Source organism: Sarcophilus harrisii, chromosome 1, assembly GCF_902635505.1.
Source record: "Sarcophilus harrisii chromosome 1, mSarHar1.11, whole genome shotgun sequence".
Lineage (NCBI taxonomy): Eukaryota > Metazoa > Chordata > Mammalia > Dasyuromorphia > Dasyuridae > Sarcophilus > Sarcophilus harrisii.
This window is the reverse complement of record NC_045426.1, coordinates 680858904-680879480: the sequence shown is the minus strand read 5'-3', so window position 1 is coordinate 680879480 and position 20577 is coordinate 680858904. Positions and strand designations below refer to the sequence as shown.

The following is a 20577-nucleotide window of genomic DNA, read 5'->3' as shown; positions in this document are numbered from 1 at the left end:
ATGAGGAGGCCAACTTGGAAATCCATTTGGCTTTGGCAGAAACAAAGTCACTATCCCCCTAAGGGTCATAGCATTCACCTTCTAGGGTCGTTGTAGTGATAAAATGAAGTAATATACTGAAAGCACTTTCTAAATCTTAAAAAAGCTAAAAAATATTAGCTTGTGTAGTAGTAATAGTAGTAATAATTGTTGTTGTAGTGGGGGTGGTAGTAGTAATGTTTGTAATGGTAGTAGTAGTGGTTGTAATGGTGGTAATGGTGATAGTAGTAGTAATTGTAGTCATCATAATGGTAGTAGTAGTAACAATGGCAATCGTAGTAGTCGTATGGTGATGGTAATAGTGGTAGTATTTGTTGTAGCAGCAGTGGCAGTAACAGCCTACAACTGTTATTGTACTACAACTACAACAGTTATTGTAGTTAAAACAATGGTGGTAGAAGTAATAACAACACCTACATTAATAGTAGTAGTTGTTAGTATGGTGGTGGTGCTGATAGTCATAGTAGCAGCACTAGCTGTAGTAGTAATAGTAGTAGTATAGTTGTTAGTATAGTGGTGGTACTGATAGTCATAGTAGCAGCACTAGCTGTAGTAGTAATAGAAGAAGTAGTAGTAGTAGTGGTAGTAGTTGTGTGATGGTGGTAGTAGTAATAGTTACAGTAGTGGTAGTGGTAGCAGCAGCAGCAACATTAGTAGTAGTATTTGGAATTAGAAGGTTTGAATCTGAATCCAGGTTCTAGTACCTGCTAGCTGTATAAAGATGGACCCTTTCCTGTTCCACTTCTGAGGCTTATTACCTGTGTGCCTGTGAACACTCTGGGTTTCTGTTTCCTACTCGGTATGATGGCAGTTAAAGATTTATATCTCTGATTTTATGATCTCTTTCTGAACCTCAGTTTTCTGGACTGAAAAATGAAGGTAAGGAGGGGAACAGACAATCTTTACCTCGGCTTCTAGCTCTGAACTCCCACCTATACATATCTAGCCTTCTGAGTTTGATTTTCCCAAGTCATTGCTAAAGATGATATCCTTGTGTAGGGCATTTGAAGAAAGCCTGATCGATGGCCATATAAGGCAGAGGATGAAAAGAGATTTTCTTAACTATATACACCTGGAGGCTAGAGGGTAGGGGCTGTTCTCCTCCACTCATTTGTGTTTAATAATTGCCATATGGAATCTGAAGCTCAGGCCTCGAGCATTTACTGAGACTGAGAAGGGGGAGATGGCTTAGACTGAAAAGAAAGAAAAGATTTGGGAGACTGGATTCAAACCAGGAGCTGGAAGTTAGAAAGGAGGAAGAGGGCACAAAGAACATTTTTCTGGCTTTTTATTTGTTCTGTCTTACAGGGGCAGAGGAAGAAAACAGAATAGAAAACAGGTTCAGATCCCTCAACCAGGAATAATGGGGCATGGTATATTTCTTGCTAAACTTGAGAGGCTATGGAAGTTTAGATGAAAAATATTTATTCTGAGTTGAGTTTCGAGCTGCTTCAGAAATGGCAGAAAGTATTCTCAGCTCTTGCACAGTGATTCACTTAGCCCCTGTCTATTTAGTCAACTTGTTTCTCCAGTACTGAGGAACACCGGTCCAGAGAGGAGATAGAAAAACTGGACAAATAATATAGTTAATTCTTTCCAAATAATTAAGTTTTGCATAATTGTAATCATAAGTTCCAAGTTTGAATCCCAGTTTTCAATTAGGAACTGTATGATCTTAGTGAAATCATTGACCTCTTTGGATTATATTTTATTAATCTGAAAAATTCAAGGGACTAGATGTCTCTAAGATTATCTTCCAGTTGTATGATCTTTTTGGGCAGAGGAGAAGCATGTATTTGGGGATGTTGAATATTCGATACCTATGATCTGAACCTAGATATTTGGCCTAGAATATGAGTCTTTTTCAGCTGCCATTATCTACTTTTCTAGGATTTTTTTCCTTCCAGTCCAATAGCAAAAGGAAGCTCCTTAAAATAAATGAAACATAGGCTTTCAGAGGTACCTTGGTTTAGTGTAGTAAAGTGCGGGCCTGGACTCAAGAAGATGGGTTCAAATATCAATGCTTGAATATGATTGTGTCACTTAACCTATCTGAAGCTCATTTACTTCCATTTATAAAGTGAAAATGGCAATGCCTTTGGAACTTGCCTCAACAGGAGTATTGGGAGGCTCAGAGGAGACAAGAAATATAAAAATACTTTGAAAATCTAAAAATGCTGTGGATGTTTCCAGGGGAGATTTCTAGAGATCTAGCAATGTTTCCCAAACATTCCTGAACAAAGCCTTTCCTATCTGGAGTAGGAAGATTTCTGTCTTAATCTCACCATGGCCGTTTAGCCTTAGTCAGATTGTTGTCTCTCTGGGTTTAATTTCCTCATCTGTAAAATGGGCCAGTTGAACAAGATGCTTCTAATGTCCCTTCCAGTTCTAAAGCCATGATATTGTTCTGATGAGGTATTAATATGCCTAAATTTGCAAATAATTTCTAGTTTCTTTTTTTGTAGAGAGCTCCTTCTACCCCAGCAGAGTCACCCAGTGATTCCTAGGGAAGTGGCCTGAGACAAATCCAGTGGTTTTCCCTGGATCATTCAGCTGTTGTGTTGAATTCAGCTGTTTCAGACACCAAGCCCAGGTCTAGCTTCCCACTCTGACTCTAGTTATAGACTCAAAATCACAAAATATGACAAGGACAAAGGGCCTTGGAGGTGGTGATTTAATACAACTACAGGTGAACAAGAACAAAGCCTTTCCAAGAGACCTCCAGTGAAAGAAAAATATTTACCTCGATATATCCAATATCTCATTAGGGAATCTCTAATGACTACAAGGGGCAACTAGGTGGTAAAGTGCACTAAGGCCTGGTATCAGGAGAACCAGAATTCAAATCTGATCTCAGATTCTCTTTACTTATGTGACCCTGAACAAACTCTATTTACCTCCGTTACCTCATCTATAAAATGAGCTGGATCAAGAAATGGCAAACTACTCCAGTATTTTTGCCAAGAAAACCCCAAATGGTATCACAAAGAGTTGGAACTGATTGAAATGAAAAGAACAACAAAATAATTAGAAAAAGTTTTCTTGATATCCAGCTGAATTTGCCTTTTTTCAGGGATCACCCGTTGCTCCCTGTTCTGCCCTGTAGGGCCAAGCAGAAAATATTCTCTTATCTAAGTGACAGTTCTTGAAATATTTTAAGACAGCTATCATGTCCCAACTGAGTCTATTCTTCTCCGAGCTAAAGTTCCTTCTATCAGGACTCATTGAGCATGATGTCAAGGCACTTCACCAGCCTAGAAAACCCATTTCTGAATAATCTTTCATTTATTCATGTCTTTCCTAATATGGAGAATCCATGATAATTGTAGAGGGAGACAGTCACTGATAAATACAATAGTGAACATTTAAGAAAAATAAGTTTGGAATAGTTTTGCTGCTTCTATGGGTCTCTTTGTCTTTCTTTTTCTTGCTGGTTCTCTCCTTGTCTGGCTGGTCTCTTTATATCTCTATCTCTGTTTTTTTTTTTTGTTTGTTTGTTTGTTTGTTTTTGTTTTTAATGCATATCTCTGCCTCTTCACTCTCATTTTGTTTCTCTCTCTCTCTCTCATTTTTGTTTTTCTCTCTAACATTCTTTTGCTCTCCCTCCTTAAAAGGGATGTTGTTTTTATTTTTTTCCTGAAGTACTTACTGCTTTAGACTGCTTGTGTTGGTGCTCTGATGAGCAAAAATGATGTTGACATATGAAACAGATTAAGGCTTGCTTTCCCATGTATGCTAAACAGGCCTTGTTTCAGGGGGGCCACACTGCCCTCTTGCAAGCATATGTTAAAGCAGAATGACTGCCCCGGCACTCTCTTAATCAAGGGAGCACTCCATTTGAGTAGTAGAGGTTTCCTGGGAGAGCAATAAAAGGAGAACCCCATCTGTTAGGATGGATTGATAGAGGCAGCTATGCTTCCAGCCAGGGGGATGGTGAGATGCCGGTCCCTTCCCACTCAGTTCCTAGGATTAGTCTTACCTGAGTTCTGCCATCAGGGTGCTTGTGCATGAACAGATCCCTGTTGGGCTTTTCTTGGGGTATTTGTATTCCAACTTTGCAAGGTTGGAATGGAGTATGAATGCAAAGGAAGGGGCATTCAGAGCAAAAGATGGCCTTCAGATAGGGGTGTTATGGAGATTCGCTCTGGCCCAAGTCCCCAGAGAGCTAGGAAGAGGAAAGAAATATTACCTCCAATGGTTTGGCAACTTTTGTCCTTTCAAATGGGTTTAAGAGTATGGTAAAGTTAGACTATTTTCTTTTTAAAATGTCGGGGAACCCTTTCTGATCCTTTCCCAAGGGCCCCGCTTCTGACAGAGCCTTCCTCCAAAGAGAATTCTGCTAAGATTCCTTGAACCCCTCTCCTTTCTAATTGCATTATTTCCTTTTTTATTCTCTCACTGCTTTCTCCCCTCCTGCCCCTATAGCCTCCCCTGTCCCCATTTTCCCTCCCTACCTCTTTTCCCCCCTCCTCACCAAACAACCCCCCTTTTTTTTTCATCTTCTCCTCTTCCCCTTTCCTGTCTCCTTATCTTCCTCCCTCCCCCTCTCTGCGTTTTCCCTTCACCCAACGTAATTCCTCTCCCCTCTCCTCCCCATCTCCCTCCAGCCCAAATGGGCCCCCCCCCCCCCCCCCCCCCCCCCCCCCCCCCCCCCCCCCCCCCCCCCCCCCCCCCCCCCCCAGATACCTCCTTTAACTCGGCCTCCCTTCTCAGACCCCGCACTGGGAGTCCGGGAGGAGAGGAGAGAGGGGGAGGGCACCGCAAAGGAGGGGGTAGTGACTGAATAGGAGGCGGAGGCGGAGGCGGAGGCAGAGGCGGGGCTGGGACTGGGGGAGGCAGAATCGGAGGCAGCCTCAGCCTAGGATGCTGTGAGAGAAAAGTTCTCAGAGCTGGAGCGGGAGCCGGAGCTCGAGCGGGGAGCGCAGGAAGAAGAGGAGGGAGAGGAGCGGAGGAGGAGGAGAGAGCAGACAGCGCCGCGGGCCCGCGGGCAGCGGACAGCGGCCACAGGGCACCGGGCACCGGCAGCAGCAGCGGACAGCTACGGGGACTGCGGTTGGGGCGCACGGGTAGCTCCCGGCGCGGCGTGCCGGGGACAGGCGGCGCTCAGCGCATTCGGCTCTAGGCGGCCGGCGGGCCATGTTGCGGAGCCCCGCCGGCCACTGAGGGTGCCCTCCTGGAGCCCCCCGGAGGGGCGCACAGCTACGATGCAGCGCCCGGACAGGGCTGCGGGCCGGGGCAGTGCCCGGAGGAGAGAGGCTGCGGCAGCCGGGAGAAGCGTGTGAGCCCTTGATAATCAAAGACTCCGCGGGAGCGAAACCGGAGCAGAGCCAGGGCAAAAGCCTTCGACTTCATCATGGGCATCGAGGGAGCGGCTCCCGGGCCTGGCGGGCAGCTGTGCGGGGCGCTCAGCCTGGTGCTCGGAGCGCTGCTTTACAAAGGTAAGCCGGACACCTGTGCCTCCGGGCCCCGCTGCGCCTTTCTGGGCTCTCTCTCCCGGGGACCCTGGAGTCAATCCAGAGGGCTGACCTGGAGGAATAAGATCCTTGGCAACAGCTGGGGAGGGAATACAGAGCACAGGAGGAGAGGGCAAAGTTTCTTCTCTTCAAGTCCGTGAGTTTGATGGCTAGGGGAGCTGCCCAAAGCGTCAGCCCCAGCTCCTCTGAACCTCACAAACGTCTGCCCCGTCTAGGGGCCCTGGCGGACACTTGGATTGGATGATTTCCAAGTGTCTTTTTCAGGGACTTGAGAGGCTAGGGAAGCTAGCCCGCAGGTGACGAAATTTGGAGACACCCGGGGAAAATAAGCTTTGGCAGTTAGGGGAAAAAAAAAAAGTTAGACAGTCCCCTTTCCCACCCCACCCCCACCTCCCACCCCCAGCATACACAAGTACACAACACAAGCATATACTCTCCCCTGGAGTTTTCTTCAGGCCCTGGTTGGCATCTTTTCCCCTGGGGCTGTCCGAATGACGTAAGGGGGATTTACTCAGAAAAAAGACTGTCCATTGTTATTCGGACTACTCTCCTACTAGCCTGCTCTGCCAGCCTGCAGCTCCCGTGCCCCCCTGCATCTCTGAGACGCAGCACGCCTCCATCCAGTCCCTTCTAGGAGCCAAGTCTGGCTAGCTGATTTAGTGGGAGGGGGAAGCGAGGAAGGAGAGGGAAGCAGAAAGGGGCGAAATGAGGTGACCCCAGTAGAAGAAAGGGGGGAAAACCTGTCCATCCTAGTCCCACGTGGGTAGAGAGAACATATTCCTGATTGAGAAGTTGGGAGGTGCTGAACTCCAAGAGAAAATTGTGGACTCACTCTCCATAGGACACCGAGGGTAGGAGATTAAAAGCAGGGTACTCTGGGTTTGGAATGGGGTAGGAGTGAGTGATGAGGACTTGTCTTGAAAATCTACAGAGAACTGAAGGAGGGGTCTCTAGAATTGGACAGCGATCTAAGTCTGACCAGGAGTTGCTAGTAAAGGAATTACAGGGCGGGAGGGAAAAAGAAAAAGAGAGAGAAAGGATGCTGAGCTTTTCCAGAGCTTGGTGATGTTGATGGTGAGGAGGATTAGAGAGAAACAGAAGAGATACTGGAAACAACCGAGCATTGTCAAGAGCAGGGCTCATCATTGGCTAGGGCGTGCTGGAGAGACGGAGGCATCGGTGCCAAGGACAGCCAAGACCAGCAGCAGCTGTCGGGAGCCTCAGAGGGAGGGTCATTGAGAATAAAAGGGTAAAATATTAGTTTCCTGCCCAGTGCAGTGTTTGTGAGCCCAGGGCTTTGCAATTCCATTCTGGGTGCATGAAAGGGGAGCCAGTTAGCTCAACTTATCAACCAAGGTGTTTTACAAGCCTTCTATTTTGTTCTCTCCCTGGGAGATGTCTTTTCTGCTCTAGCTCCTGGGGACTGAGCATAGTCCTTCAGAGCTGAAGTCCAACTAGATGAAAATCACTTACTCTCTCCTGCCTCTTTCCCCCCTAAAGCTTTTAAAGTTCAGTCTGGAAGTGCATTAATAGTGACATGTTGCCAATTGATGTTAAAAAGTTGCATTTGCTTTTCAAAAGTCATTATTCACAGTGTGAAATTCCAGGAAAATCCACATTTGCTGGGGCTGTAGACTCGAGCATACTGTTGTGCTAGACTCCCCTTACTTAGCTACGGTGGAGAGAAAATCCATTCTAGTTAGAATACTCTTAACTCTAACCCCTTGTGTTGAGATAGAAGAAGGAGACTTTTAGAGGTCTAGCAATGAATCTTTCCCCTGGGGAAAAATCCTTTCCCTCCCACATTGGGGAAGGGGACTTCTAGAAAGAAGAGGTTTGAATTGGCAGTTAGGATACTTGGAGTCTGGTCCTAAACACACCAGCTGTGGGGCCCTGCATAATTAATTTACCTGATCTCAGTGTCTTTTTTTAAAAATTGATCAGTTCTCTGTGATTCCACAGGTCTATTGGGAAGATAAATAAAAGAGGAGAGAGAAAGGCACTGCCCAAGTTAGAATGCCAGGGAGATAGAGAGTGGCATTGGCTTTGTAATTCAAAATATGGATCGTCATGACATGTTTTATTCTCTATGCTCACTAGTCTGCTTTGAGGACTAAATGAGATGATGAATGGGGGGGAGGTTTTGCAATGTGTAAAGGGTTTTTTTTAAGATATGAGATGGAGGAATCATTAGTTTGCTTTTTTGATTTTATTTGTAGAATTTTCACTTGTTAGCACAATCTTGTTTCGATCATATTTGCAAGGTCAGACAAAATCGTTTTATCTTTTGCCACAGACTCAGGAGAATGAATGGACAACTTTAGGGGGCAGCAGCATATTGAGGCTAGGTAAATAGGATAGCCATGCCCTCAGAGAAGGGCACCCTTTAGTCTATTTTCTAGTCTTTGTCCTAACCTTTTATGATGATTATAAAGAGAGTTTCTCTTTTTTAAGATTGGGGGTGAAAAGAAGGGGAGGATAATCTTTTAAGGATGGGGGAGAGGGTAGAAAATAACCATTCCCTAACTTAACCTAAGAAAGGAGAAAGTTTATAGACCTTTGCTCTGTTTTATTCTCCCTTTGAAAGAATAGCTCTTTCCTTCCAAGAATGAAGTGCAGATCTGTGGAATCCTTGAAACCGCTGTATCAATTTTTAATACCAATTGTGTGTTTATTTTTGACTGCGAATCTGGAGACTTTGCTGCACGTCACTGCTTGAAATAGACTTAATTGTTATAAGAAGGATCCAGAAATAGGATGGCCATTTCAAGTAGTGGATCTGTATGGGAATAATTAGAGGAGACTTGGTCACTCTGAGTCAGGAGTCAATAGTTCGTCTTCTTTGATGAATTTGAGGGCATGAATCTGATCTTTGATCTGAATTTGAGTTCAGGTACAACTGGAGTCAGGAAAGTTGAGGACAGAGATCACAAAATCAAAAGATCATAGATGTAGAGCTAAAGTGGATCTAGTTTGCTCGTCTCCTTGTACAAATGAGGAAACTGAGACCCAGATAAATGAAATGATTTTCCCTAAGTCACATATATAAAACTAGGATTTGAATCTAGGTCATAGGATTGTAGATAAAGAAAGAGCTGGAAGAGATTGTAGAGTTCACCCACTCCAAGTCCTTTTTTTTAAGCGGCGCAATTGAGGCCAAGAAAAATGAAGTGAATTACCAAAGATCACACCAGTAATGAGTGAATTTCAGTAACCATGATTCAAAATCAGACCTACTGGCTCCAAATCCAGTAGTCTTTCCACTGTGCCCTTTTGAGTATTGGAACACTGATAACCACTGCTGAGCACATCCCCGAGGCCTCTGGGAAAATCTGAAGAGAACAGTGGGGTGTTAAGCAGGTAGTGAGGATAAGCAGCTCCCTGGAGCAAGACACCAGGAAGATGGGAGGAGACTTGGTAACACCCTCCTACTCCCTAAGCCTTGATGCCAAAGAATTAGAGCCCCCGCTGCCTATGATAGAAAATACCATTTTTCTCCAGGAATGATCCCATGCTGGGTTCCAGATTCCAGAGCAGACTTTGAAATCCACAAACTTCTCAGTTATTCAGAAGTGTGCTATCCAATCAGTCAATTATCCACACCCCTGGCTCCTCCACATGCTCTGCAGCATCTCCCCGCTCATTGGTAGCTCCACGGAGTGCAGTCAGAGTCAGGAAAGGAGACACTTGCATGAATTGATTTTGTTCTTAGCAGTGCTGGGCAAAGGAGATTAAAATTCTTGGTTAAGCCAAGGATTTGGGATTATCTGTGGATTTCATTTATCTGTGCTCTCTCTCCATCCCCCATGACACTAACAATTGAGAGTTGACTTTAAAAGACATTTTCTTTTGATGGTAATAGGCAAACCTCACTAATGTGGACTGATTAGGAGGGAAGCCAGTAGCTAGTAGCTAGTTAGACTTAATGGGGTATATGACTTATAGGATATTTTTTTATGCACTCTAGTTTTATTACTCTCAAGTACATACTGTACAGATAAGGCAAAACCATAGAAATTAGCTATCAAAGTGGTATTAAGCAGAGATTCTTTGGACATGCATCAATGGCTAATAGGAATGGGCTTTCCTTAAATAGCCTGCAGATAGCTGGTATTAGTTATATGTATGTCAATGAGTGAGTTTAAGGTGTTTGAATACAGTGCATTTCATTAAGTAGGATATAATCCCCCCATCTCCCACAGACATGTGCAGGATTTTTTTCTGTTCCTATTCAGTTGCTAAGAAATGTTTTTACTTGATTTCACAAGGCAGCTAGATGGCGTAGTGAATAGAGCTCTGGACTATAATCAGGAAGACCCGAGTGTAAATTTGGTCTCTGATACTTACTAGCTATGTGACCCTGAGGAAGTCACTTAAGCTGTGTCTGCCTCAGTATTATCATCTAAAAAATGGAAATAATAATAGCCCCTATTCTGCTTTTTGTTGATTCAGTTAACTTTTTATTCAGGCTAAACCTCAATCCCTGGAGATATTGTCTTTTCCAACTTCCTCCCAAGTTGTCTTAGTAGAAAAAAACAGCTCTATTCCTTTATTTTTGCTTCTCTGCGTTTCATTTCCTGGAGATTTTCTGTCTGGTTGTGGAGGAAATCAGGAGAGCCTGAAAATTTCTGACTAGTAAGTCAGAATGCCATGTTCCCATAATGTGTAAGTATTCTCCTAGAGTGGTTGTGAGAATCACATCAGACAATATTTGTAAAGCATTTTGCTAATTTCAAAGTGCCTTATAAATTACAGTTACTATTATTATTCATTAATTTATTCATTTACTGAATACTTAGATAAATGATAAATTTATATATATATATATATATATATATATATATATATATAGAATATATAAGAAGAGTGAGAAAAAAATGAGTCTCCCTCTTTTAGGTGATTATGGGTATGGAATATTGTAAATATTGTTGATTGATCATAGAATCATAGATGTAGAGCTGTAAGGGATTGTAAGAGTAGTCCTTAAATCTAACTCTCTCCTCCCCCATGCCTAATTTATAGATTAAATGACCCCCCCCCCATCATCAGGCAGAAAATGAGTTAATTATCTTTGCAGAAGTGCCTTTTATTTCTCTTTCTTTTTATTATTTGTTACAAAGGAAGACTCTGGAGGAGAGCATATTCAGAAATGAAGGTGAGATAGAAGCAAAAATATATCCAAGACAATGTAAAACAAAATATATATTTTTGATAGATAGTACAAAGGTACCTTAGCTCCCTAAATGACCAAATGGAACAAACATTTCTGATCACTAGTCTCCAGATAAATGATATCTACCCCTTCCTCTCTAGTTTTCCCATTACTGTGTATGCCTGTTCTTTATCAGTGATAAGTGAACTCTCAAGTGCATACTTGAAGCCCAGGGTACAAAGGGGAGGGGAGGGGGAAAGCAACATTTCTTCTCTATTCCCCTTACATCCTCAGTCCTCTCCTATGAAAAAAAGAGAAGTCATCCTTGTTGCAAGTAGCCAGGAGACCAGAAAACATAGGGACTTGACCAAAAAGTTATAAAAAAAATGGTGTGACTAACCTTTCTACCCCCACCATAGTCCATGGGCCAATTCAGTCAATAAGACATGAGAGACCCCGGAGAAGAAAAGTTACACAACAAAATTGAGCGATGACCAGAATAGAAATTAGTCAACATCCCAGGGGATCGTCCGATCTAAGTGTTAGTTAAAGAAATGGGCAAATGATATGAAGAAGATTAGCAAATGAGAAATGCTGGTGTAGTCTTGAGGCCTCCGTGGGGTACTAAACCAAAGAATTGACATCTCATGCTTTAAAAACGAGTTTAATCTTAATTCCCCATTTGCACAGTTTCACAATGTTCTTGGTCTTGCCTCTAACTCCCCTCATCTCTCATTGGGTTCTGGGAAGCCTGGAAGACTTAAAAAGCAGTTATCCCATCTCTCCTTGGTGCAAATGTTGCTCAAGTTTACATATTTAGTACTTTTAATCTTTCATCCTGAATCAGTCCCTCTGGCCCTTAATTATAATGTTTGCTTTTCTCAATGTTTCCTTGTGCTCTCTCTGTGGACTGGAGGAGATGTATAAACAGGAATATCACACTAACCAATGTTGTGCCTGGTGGTTGGTTAATGTAATTCTCTGGGATGAATTTTGTAGCAATAAAGGATTCTTGTTTTCTCAAAATAAACTCAGTGACTTATCATGGAAGAAAGGAGATAAAGAGGTTGTTAACTGAGCAGAAAGGGAGAAAAGGGGGAAAGAAGAAAAAGAGAAAGAGGAGGAGGGAAACATAAATAGATGGAAAGACAGAGAGAGAGACAGAACAAGATACCCTGAGAGAGTAAGATACCCAGAGAAAGATAGAGGGGGGAGAAAGAGAAGAATAAGGAAGGGAAAAGAGAGAAAAATAGAGGAGAAAGGCAAAGGTACTGAGGAAGGGGAAAATGAGGGGAAAAGTAAAGCAAAGAGGGAGTCAGAGAAATATGGGAGGATAGAGGAGGACAAGGGGAAGGAGAAGGAGAGGAAGAGGTAAATAAAGAAGCAACAGAGGAAGGGTAAGAGGGAGAGAAGAGAGAAAGGATAAAGGAGAATGTGAAGGCAGGAAATAGGGGGAGGAAAGAACAAGTAAGAAGGAGAGAGAAAAAAGGAATGGAAGATAGGGGAATAGAAAAGAGAGAGCAGAGAGGGAGGAGGAAAGAGGAGAGGAAAAAGATGCAATAGAAGGGGAGATGAATAAAGGAGGAGAGAAAATATGAAATATGGAGGGGGAGAGAAGAAGGGGAAAAAGAGGAAAAAAAGAAGGGGAGAGAGATTGTATTGACTTTGAGGTTCTTTCTTATGTTGTCTTCAGGTTAAAATTTTAAAAAAAATCAACTGATCCCATAAAGGCTATAAAACTTGAAATATATGGTTTTGTCCCCAATTGAATCACAAGCATTACTTAGGAAGTTTGCAACCCTGTTCTTTGTTCCTATCTGACTTTTGACTGTAACAGTAAGGAGACAACAGGGTGATTTAGAAAATGGCCTGAATTTAGAGTCAGAGACCCAGAATTTGAATCTGTTTTGTTTTTTGTGTGATTCTGGGTAAGCAACTCAACCACTCTGGGCCTCAGTTTTGTCTTGTAAAATCAAGAAGTTGATCCCAGTGACCTCTAAGGTGCTTTTCAGGTCTAATGTGTAGGATTTTCCCCTTCTTAAATTTATTGTTGTCTCCATAAATGAATGCCCCAAATATTTCTGAAAAATTGGGAGTTGGTTTCTGCTCCATTGGCCTGTGTGATGTACTAAGAACATGTCCATTATTTCCTGACTTGGGTCGGGGCAGAGAGAGGATGCTTTCTGGCTTATGTGATAAGACCCTGTGCAAGACCTGTGGGCAGATTCATCCATCTGCAAATGCAGAAGATGATGCTGTTCCATTTTCTCCAGAATTGCAAAGCTGGAAAATGTGTCCTTTTCGTATGGGGATCCTCAAGAGGTCTTTGACTCCTCTCTGCACTTAGAGCTGTCTCCATCATTCAGACTTTATGTCCCCCCAAACACCCATATCTACTCAGCTCTGCCTGACAGTTGCTGTATAAATTTGACCAGTTAATTTATTAATTGGCCCTGTACTTGCAAAGAGCCAGATGGGCCAAAGTGTTATGATGATCCAGGGGCTTCCTTCTGACAGTTGCTGAGCCTTCCTATAGGAGGAACAATGAGAGGATGCAAGAAATAGGGAGATAACCACTCTTCTCTTGCCTCTGCAAATTACCTTACCCACCACCCCACCTTTCTGCCTTCTGGAGGTATCAATTCCAATTTTTCCAATCTGTTCACTATTGTTCTCCAGGCTGATTATATCCTATCTGGAATATTGCATTTATTTCTGGCTGGTACAGTATATTAGTAGTAATAATGGTAGTGGTAGTGGTGGTGGTGGTGGTGGTGGTTAATGTTTACATGGCATTGACTTTGTACCAGCCACTATGTATGAAGTACTATATAATTATTATCTCACTTGATCTTCACAATAATCCTGGAAGATAGGTGTGTTTATTATTTCCATTTTACAGACAAGGAAATTTCTGTTTGCCTCAGTTAAATGACTTACCAAGGGTCATCCATCTCATAGTGTGTGAGGTAAATTTGAACTCAGGACAGAGCCCCAAGCTTCACTCTATCCATTGTGCAACAATCCAGACACTATATATAGGTGTTCAGCCATCACACAGAAAATTCATAGGTCTGGCCATATAAGAGTCACTCAAAGGAACTGGGAAAATTTAGATTTGAAGTTAAGAAAATTGATGGGGAAGGTAGGATAGGATAGCATCTTCCAGAATTTCAAGTGCTATTAAGTAAGGGGACAGACTTGTTCTGTTTGGTTTCAGGAGGCAGAAGTAGGAAAAGTAATCAGTGGGAAAAGATCATGGAAGCAAGAGCTGGAAATGTCCTCAGAAGCCATAAAGTCTGACCCATCTCATTTCTTTTTTTTTTTTATTATAGCTTTTTATTTACAAGATATATGCATGAGTAATTTTCCAGTATCAACAATAGCAAAATTTTTTGTTCCAATTTTTCACCTCCTTCCCCTCATCCCTTCCCCCAGATGGAAGTGGACCAATACATGTTAAATATGTTAAAGTATATGTTAAATACAATATATATATATATATATATATATATATATATACGTCCAAGCAGTTATTTTGCTGTCCAAAAAGAATCGGACTCTGAAATAGTGTACAATTAGCCTGTGAAGGAAATCAAAAATGCAGGCGGACAAAATTAGAGGGATTGGGAATTCAACGTAATGGTTCTTAGTCATCTCCCAGAGTTCTTTTGCTGGGTGTAGCTGGTTCAATTCATTACTGCTCTATTGGAACAGATTTGGTTCATCTCATTGTTGAAGAGGGCCACATTGATCCATCTCATTTCATCAATCAACAAGGAAAAGGAGGGGTATTAAGGGACTTGACCAGGGCCGCACTGATTGTCAGAGATGGGATGTTCGGAGCTTGTGATCTTGAACTTGGATCATCTCTCTAAAGTTGTATTTTGGTGTAAAGGAGAGAGTTTTGGATCTGGAATCAGGAAACCATAAGCTGGAATCCCATCTCAGACAACAGTAGCTATGGGACCCCAGGCACATCACTTAACCTGCTTTAGTTTCAGTGTTCTCATCTGTTAAATGGAGATAAGAATTACATTTGCTTAACAGAGTTCTGGAGATCAAATAGAATGATAAATGGTGTGCATTCAGCCATCCTTAAATTTCCAATTTTTTTTTCTGTTATTGCTGTTGTTAAAGGGTTGTGGTTGTATCATGGTAGGGAAATGTTAGAGCTTTTTTTATTTTGTTTGTTTTTGTTTTTGTTTTATTTTTCAGCAGGCCTCCTGAAGGTCTGGGTGTGACATAGAGGATAGCATATTCAACTTAGAATCAGAAAGACTTGGGTTGAAATCCAGCCTCTGATAATAGCTAAGCCTCAGTTTTCTAATCTGTAAAATGAAGAACCAAGATTAGCCTCAATAGCCTTTAAGGATCCTCTGATCTGTCGGCCTCCTAGCAGAGGCTAGGCAACAACTGATCTGTTCTCTTAAAGCTTTTGTATATGGGTCCAACTTGGTGGCCTCTGAGGTCCCTTTCAAGTGTCAAATCCTGTGATTCTGTAATTGATCCACTCTTTGGACATGTATTTACTGATCGCCTACTTTGTATAATAATCATTGTTATCATTACCTCTTTGATCCTAGAACATCATACTGTCTTTCTGAACTTTTCAGAGCTAAACTTTATGGTATCTAGTTTGAGGTTCTAGTGACCTGTGAGACCCCATTTCATCAGGACCCTAGGGCTCCATTAATTGTTCTTCTCTTTGTAGCATCCTTATTTATGAGGTAAGAAGGCCTTGAGGGAACAACCAGCTTTGGAAATAATTCTGCTCCAGCTCTATTTATGTCTCTCCCATTTCCTAAATGGAAATGTTCTCTCTTCATCTATTTGTTTAAATCTTTTGGGTCAGCACATGGCCCCAGGTCACCATTCTCCTCCTCTTTCTTTCCTCTTTTCAACTGTAAGTAGTGAACTGACCCAGAAATTCATCTCTTCTCATTTTCCTGAAAATTCAAACTGTATTCATCTATTGTGTTTGTGTCCTATTAATAAAATGCTGTTCCTGTCTTACACTAGCTGTCACTTAATGGGGACTTTTCCATTTAGTGGAGCATGCTTCGGTTGCTGGTCCTTTGCCCTTACACCAATACATGTTAATGGAATAAAGGCATTTATTTGGAAATCAAGGTTTGGGGATGGGAGCTATCCTTCTAGCTCCCTCCCCAGTCTCTTCCTCCTCTCCTTCCTCTTTGTCTGGTAGGAATATCATTAGATTAAATCTGACTTCTCCTATGTCCAATAGAGTTTGGTATAACCTTGGCATTTTAGCAGTTATATTGGCAGTCAATAACCTCTCCTCTTTCTGTTCATTTCTAGCTATGTGACATTAATCAAAGTCACCTTCCCTCTCTGAGACTCAGTTTCCAAATTTGTAGAATAAAAAGATTGGACTAGATATTTTTCTTTTTTCGGGGGGAGGGAAGAGGCAATCGGGATTAAATGACTTGCCAGGTCATACAGCTAGTGTCTAAGACTGGATTTGAACTCAGGTCCTTCTGACTGCAGAGCTGGTATTCTATCTGCTGCATCACCTAACTACCTCTGGATTAGACTATCTTGACAGTATATTTTAGTTTTAACTCTATCATTCCATAATCTTTTCTGTCTCCTATCCACTTCAGTGGAAATTACTTTAGTGAGTAAAAACTCATTTGGTATCTAAAAATAATGAGAATGAGAATTAATCATTAATAACATTTATATATAGCACTTTAACACTTGAAAAAGCACTTTACGCAGTATGTCATTTGATCCTAACAAACTGAGACACATGGCATTGTACAAATGAGGAAACTGAGGAAACAGAGGTTCAGTGATTTGTCAAAACTCAGGTCTTCCTGAGTCTGTTTAATATTTTATCCATGGACCCACTTAGCTACAAGCTAACTCTAGTCCAGGAACATAAGTTCCTTTTAGTAGATACTAACTTCTATATTTGTATCCCCAGTGCCCCGGGCCTTAACAGCTGGGATATAGTGAGTAATAAATAAATGTTGGTTAATCAATCAATTGATTGATCATCTCTTGCCTGAACTATTGCCGTAACTTTTTAATTTGTTTCCCAGTGTCTAAGCTCTTCCTTTTCTAATCCATCTTTCACAGAGCTGCCTAATTAATATTCCTAAAACACAAATTCTAACTAGATCATTCATTCCCTCTACCCATAAATCTTCAATGGCTCCCTATTGCTTCTGGGAAGAAATACAATACTCTTAATCTGACCTTCAGAGCTTTCCACAATCTGATTCCTGCCCACCTAGCAAGCATTTGTTATATTACTCCCTTTCAAGCACTCTCTATTCCATTCATACTGGCCCTTCTTCTCTTCCTTGTGCATGACACATTAACAGGTTGGTTCACTGAACAGAAGATCTGAGCTCAAATTCTGCCTTAGATACTTAGTAGCTCTGTAACTGGCAACTTGCTTAACTTTTATCTTTTTAAAATCCCTCACCTACCAAAAAAGGCTAATAACAGCATCTATTTCCCAGGGTTATTAAATTACAGTGACAGCTAGGTGGCAGTGTTTTGAGTGCTAAACTTGGGTTCAAATCCAGCCTCAGACACTTAATAACTATGTGATTCTAAACAAACTATTAAACTTCTGTCTGCCTCAGGTTATTTATCTATAAAATGGGGAGAATAATAGCACTTGTCTCTCAGGGGTATTGTGAGGATAAGACAAGATAAAATATTGGGCAAATGTTAAAATCTTTTATAAATGATAATTTGTTATTACTACATTGCATCATATCATATAATTTTACAAATGATATGATATATTTTGATACAGTAGAAAGAGAATCGATTTTGGAGTCACACAACTTTAATTCAAATATTCCTTTGCTCCTTGCTGCTGGTGTGGTTTCAAGTATTGTAATTTATTTTATGTTTTGCAAGGTTTCTATAAATGAGAGAATTGCATTAAATGGTCCTTTCTAGCTTTTGAGCTAGGATGTGATTAATTTCTTTATATAAACTTTGTATTCCCCCACCTCCCCAAAGGAGAATGTGAGCTCCTTGAGGGGAGGCAATGTTTTGCTTTTGACTTTTCGCTAAATGGTCTTAGCTCCTATTATGGTATCTTGCATAGGGTAGAAGCTGAAGAAAGAAATGCTTGTTAAACTGAAATATCTGAAGCCATTCTTGTCTCTTGAACAGTCAAGCATGTGTGCACATGTGTGTGTGTGTGTGTGTGTGTGTGTATTTTTCCTCCAAAATGCCTTAATCTTTCATTCCTGATGCACATGGATATCAAAAAGATCGACACTGTCTGCTTCATATCAAATTGCCAGAAAAACTTCTACAGCTATTATTTGAGATTCTTCTAAAAGCCCCAAAGACAAAGCCTTCTATAGCCTTTAGTATAATATGAAAAGGGAAGTTGAGAAGTTCATTGAATTTAAACAGATCTAAAAAATACTCTCTTTTCAGAAATTATGAATTTGTTCCTATGGGAACTCTATCCATTAATGTATAATTCCAATTCTTCATAATTCTCTTAGGGCTTACAGAGGTAAAATGATTTGCTCCCAGTCCCGTATCTGATAAGTCCTCCAGTGGAAGGATTTGAATTCAAACTTCTCTAATTTCACTGAAACTCTGAAAGGGTGTACTTGAATCTAAGACAGCAGGGTGCTTGTAGTTAAGTACCTACTGGGTATGAGATATAATATAATGATATGGTTAATCTAGTTGGCATATATTTAGGGTAATGTGGTGATGTGATGTTCTACACTTGCACATGCCCAGTGTGGTGTAGTGATGTAGGTGTGGTGGGGTCTTTAAGGGAGTCCCAGTGAGAGAAAACTTAAGGCTCCAGACTCCAGACTCCATCATTGACCAGCCACATGGTGGCTGCTCTCCTGCCTCCTTCACTTCACTCCCCCACTAAGCCCAAGGCCCACTAGAGAGCTAGCCCAGACATTACATTCTATTATGCCATGTACCCTATATAGAAAATACATCAAAATTTGCAAACCCATTTCATGGGAGGCTGCTTAAAATGGCTCTAAGACTTTTGAGATGTCACATATATAACTAATATGTCTACATAGGCATAAACAACCTAAGTAAGTGATGTCTATGAACAATAGAAATTCAATTTACTTATTGACTTTCATGTGGTTTTCATTTTTTTTTTTTTTGCTTAGCCCTGAATTCCAAATTCTTTATCTTAGACTGTAGATCCAATCAAACATCATTCATTAACCTCATACTACGTGGACATTTATCTCCTAGAGTTGTACTGAGCATCAAATGAGATTATAAAGTGCTTAGTATGTTCATGGCACATAGTAGGCACTTAATGTTTGTTTTCTTCCTTTCTTGCCATATTTATATATCATCTTGTATATTTCTATAGTACAAGTATGGTTGTTAGTTAGAAGTTTCATTCCTGTTTAATTCTACAAATGAGGTTTTCTTAGTAGAGATGGATCATCATTTCCTTCTCCAGCTCATTTTACAGATGGGGAAATAAGATGCCAATAAGCTTAAGTGATTTGTCCAGCATCATACAGCTAATAAGGGTCTCAGATCAGATTTGAACTCTAGGAGATGAGTCTTTCTAACTTCAGACCTGACACTCTCTCTACCATGGCACCACCTAGCTGCCCCCAAAATCTAGTTAGTCAATCCTAAATAAGTAAACAAATAAATAAATTAATAAGAATATATTAAGAGGAGTAACATTTAATATCCTAGGACAGTTAGCTGGACTCAGATTGTGAAGGACTAGTAAAGCCAAACAGAAGAGTCTGTACATCAACTTAAAGGATTTGGGAGACACTGGAGGCTTTTGAGTAGAGGAATTACATGGTCAGATAGATCTGTGCTCTAGGAATATCAATTTGGCAGATGTATGGAGGATGTAATAGAAAGGATGGAGATTTGAATTGGGAGGTGATTGAAATAGTCAAGTCAAGAAGTCATGGAGGTCTGAATGAGGGTGGTAACTATGTCAGTAGAGAGAATGGAATGAATTGAAAAATATGATGGCAACACATAGATTCACTTGTAAATTCAGGGCTTGAAGGAACCTTAGGATCATCATATCTAAAACCTCTATTTTATACAGATGGAGGATAAGAATCCCAGAGGCAAAGTAATTTTCATAAGATCCACTCATTAGACTTGAGATTATCTTGAATCTTTCTTTCTTTGTCTGGCACTAGCACACTGCCTGGCATATAGAAGGTGTTTAATGAATGCTTGTTGACTTGACAAAGACATGAAGTGTCAGCTATGAACCCCTGTCCAGTAACTTTCAAGCCTTTTCCAATATATCATGCTACTTCTACTTAATTTGAATGATTGAAATATTGAGCAGGAAGGTGGAGGAAAATCGGTGAATAAGGGTTCAGAATTGAATATTACTCCTAGATTGCCAAATTGGATGACTGTAAATCTGGCCATTCCCTTGACATAGATGAGAGAGTTAGAAAGCAAAATGTATTGGAGGGGTACAAATTACAAAACTTGTTTTAAGTATGCTGAGCCTGAGGTGATAGCAGGACCTTAAGTTGAGAAGCGCCAATAGACAGTTGGTGATGAGGGACATGTCAGGCCACTTACTCAAAATAGAGAATGATAGACCTTCAGCCTTCATTTCTTTGAGCCTCATTTTGCTCTGCTCTCAAATGAAGATTGAGTGTCTTGCACAAGGTTACACCTAAGGGAATAGGCTGGAGCCAGCTCATACAGGGAATTGATTGTTGAACTTTCAATGTATTTCTACCTAAGAAATTGACAAAGACTCTTAACGGGAATTTGCACAGTGCATGGCATACAGTAAGCACTTAATAAATGTTGATTGATTATTTTGCTGACTGTGTAATGGAGAAAATGTTTATGAAGATTAGTTTTAAAGTATGTCTTGAATATATTTTTTTGGTTATTGTTTGT

At 41.0% G+C, this 20577-nt stretch overlaps 1 protein-coding gene across 1 annotated transcript in view; it reads left to right on the top strand.

Annotated features, from left to right (window-relative positions):
- Positions 1-5377: 5377 nt before the first annotated feature.
- The window catches only part of TMEM132C (transmembrane protein 132C), a 500219-nt gene continuing 485019 nt past the window's right edge, over positions 5378-20577 (top strand). Inside the window, exon 1 of the mRNA XM_012542340.3 lies at positions 5378-5477. Coding sequence (XP_012397794.2) covers positions 5393-5477 — 85 coding nt within the window. The 5' untranslated portion in view covers positions 5378-5392. The remainder of the gene's footprint in view (positions 5478-20577) is intronic.